Consider the following 2,415-nt stretch of genomic DNA (forward strand, 5'->3'; position numbering starts at 1 on the left):
CACAAGTTGAGAGCCACTGTATAAGATGAAAAGAATATAAACATCTTCCCCTTGTGTTATTTTGAGAATTCAACACTAATACACTCTGGGTATGTTTCTCAAAGATGACCACTACACCAATAACAGATTTCAGAGTAACCCACTTTCATTTTTCTTTTCTTTTCTTCCTTCCTTTCTTCATTCATTTCTTATCTCTTTTTAGCTTCCTTTCCCTTCTCTTCCCCTTTCCTTCCTTCCTCCATCCCTCTGTCTGTCCCTCCCTCTCTTCTTCCCTCCTTTTTTCCCTCCTTCTTCTTTCCTCCTCCTCCTTCTTGTCCTCTTACTCTTCTTTGAGAAGGATTGTACCATGTAGCCTTGGCTTATCTAGAACTTACTATATAGACCACGCTGGCCTGGAACTCACAGAGATCTTCCTACCTCTGCCTCCTAAGGCTGGGATTACAGGCATGCGTGACCATTCTTAGTTCTACATGTAGACATGAATGAACACATGGGTGCTATTCTTTTTTCTTACCATACTGGTAGTATGAGGTCTGTATGTCCTCAGCTTAGGTCTGAGCAGAGACTTGTGACTTCTCTGACAAATAGATATGGTAGAAATGGTGTTATATCGGACTTCTAAGGCTAGGTCACAAAAAGATGCAATTGGGTGTGACGCCTCATGCTTGTAATCCCAGTACTCAGGAGCCTGAGGCATGAGAATCTCTGGGAGTCCAAGATTGCTTAGTCTACACAATGGATTCCATGACAGCCAGGGCTATATAGTGACAGATAGATAGAGAGATGGTAGATAGATAGATAGATAGATAGATAGATAGATAGATAGATAAACAGACAGACAGAACTTAACATTTCATCCCTTATTCAGCTACTATCCTGTACTTAAGCTAACTACCATGGAGAGGCCAATGTGGAGTGTACCTGATGGATAGTAGCTAATACTAGGTATGAATGAAGAAACTTTCAGATGAGGCAAGGCTCAGCATTTGGATTTTCCATGACAGTCCCCAGACACTGTGACTTAGAGACAAACTATGTCCTCATGTCCAGTCCAAATTACAGACTTAGTGAATGTGGTAGGACTGTCTCATACTACAGATCCTGGGTGTGTTTTGGTTTGTGTCCATTGTAAATAAAATAGCCTTTAATAACAGGTAAATTATATAAAAAAGAACAAGCTGGCCAGGGGTTTTTAGAATTTTTTTTTCTTACTTAGTTTTTATTCATAATCATAAACTTAACTCTGCAATCCAGCTAGACTTGAAGGGGAATGAGGAAAATATGGAACCCAAAGAACTTCAGTGAGAGCAGAGATTACAGGGTACTGCGAGCAGATGGGGCTGGGGTGCTCTCCTGAGCTACAGAACGAATGGTCTGGTGGGTAAGAAGCCCGCAAGTCAAAAGAATTAGAGTTGTCCACAGTCGGAAATGGTGATCTTCTTGCTGGTCTTGCCATTCCTGGACCCAAAACGCTCCATGGCATCCACAATGTTCATGCCTTCTTTCACCTTCCCAAAGACCACATGTTTGCCATCCAGCCACTCAGTCTTGGTGGCGCAGATAAAAAACTGGGAACCGTTTGTGTTTGGTCCAGCATTTGCCATGGACAAGATGCCAGGACCTGTATGCTTCAGGATGAAGTTCTCATCCTCAAATTTTTCTCCGTAGATGGATCTGCCACCAGTGCCATTATGGCGTGTGAAGTCACCACCCTGGCACATGAATCCTGGAATAATCCTGTGAAAGGAAGAACCCTTATATCCAAATCCTTTCTCTCCAGTGCTCAGAGCACGAGAGTTTTCTGCTGTCTTTGGAACTTTGTCTGCAAACAGCTCGAAGGAGACGCGGCCCAAGGGCTCGCCATCGGCCTCGATGTCGAAGAACACGGTGGGGTTGACCATGGCTGCAGCAAGCGGTGAGAGGGGACAGCGGCGTCTGCAAAGCGGCCTAGAATTTATTTATTTTTTTGTTCCTTAATTTAATGTGCATATCTAGGGCCATTCCTTAACCAAGAGTCACTACCACATCTACTAACTTAGTAACTCAATTGTCAGGAACATACAAGCAAACTTGAGAAGGACAATAATGCTTATGTTGGCAGACCAAACACAATCCCTGATCCCTTTCAGCTTCTGACAATGGAAATACTTTGTTTACTAGTCTCTTACAAATATTTTAGTCAAGTGCTCACTGATATATTTGCTAACTTTCTTCTGTATAGAAGTGAGGAAACTCTAGTAGATGTCCTAGAGGTGGCCAATGCTAATTCCTGTGTTACAGGAGTCTATGGGAACAAAAACCATGGGTTTTCCATATTCTGACTATCAGCTGAAGTGTTCCAACACATTTGTAAGGCTTACCACAGACATATTTTAGCCACTGGGTATAATAATCAGATGTGTGCTTCCTTTCACT

At 42.6% G+C, this 2,415-nt stretch overlaps 1 protein-coding gene across 1 annotated transcript; it reads right to left on the bottom strand.

Moving 5' to 3' along the window:
- Window positions 1-1,201: 1,201 nt before the first annotated feature.
- LOC126490669 (peptidyl-prolyl cis-trans isomerase A-like) lies at window positions 1,202-1,940 on the bottom strand. The gene has a single exon (XM_050125759.1). The coding sequence runs from the start codon at window positions 1,899-1,901 to the stop codon at window positions 1,407-1,409; it is 495 nt and encodes a 164-aa protein (XP_049981716.1). The 5' UTR covers window positions 1,902-1,940; the 3' UTR covers window positions 1,202-1,406.
- Window positions 1,941-2,415: the final 475 nt, after the last annotated feature.

The sequence above is a fragment of the Alexandromys fortis genome, unplaced genomic scaffold (genome assembly GCF_014885135.2).
Source record: "Alexandromys fortis isolate MF-2015 unplaced genomic scaffold, M_Fortis_MF-2015_v1.1 scaffold_184, whole genome shotgun sequence".
Taxonomy (NCBI): domain Eukaryota; kingdom Metazoa; phylum Chordata; class Mammalia; order Rodentia; family Cricetidae; genus Alexandromys; species Alexandromys fortis.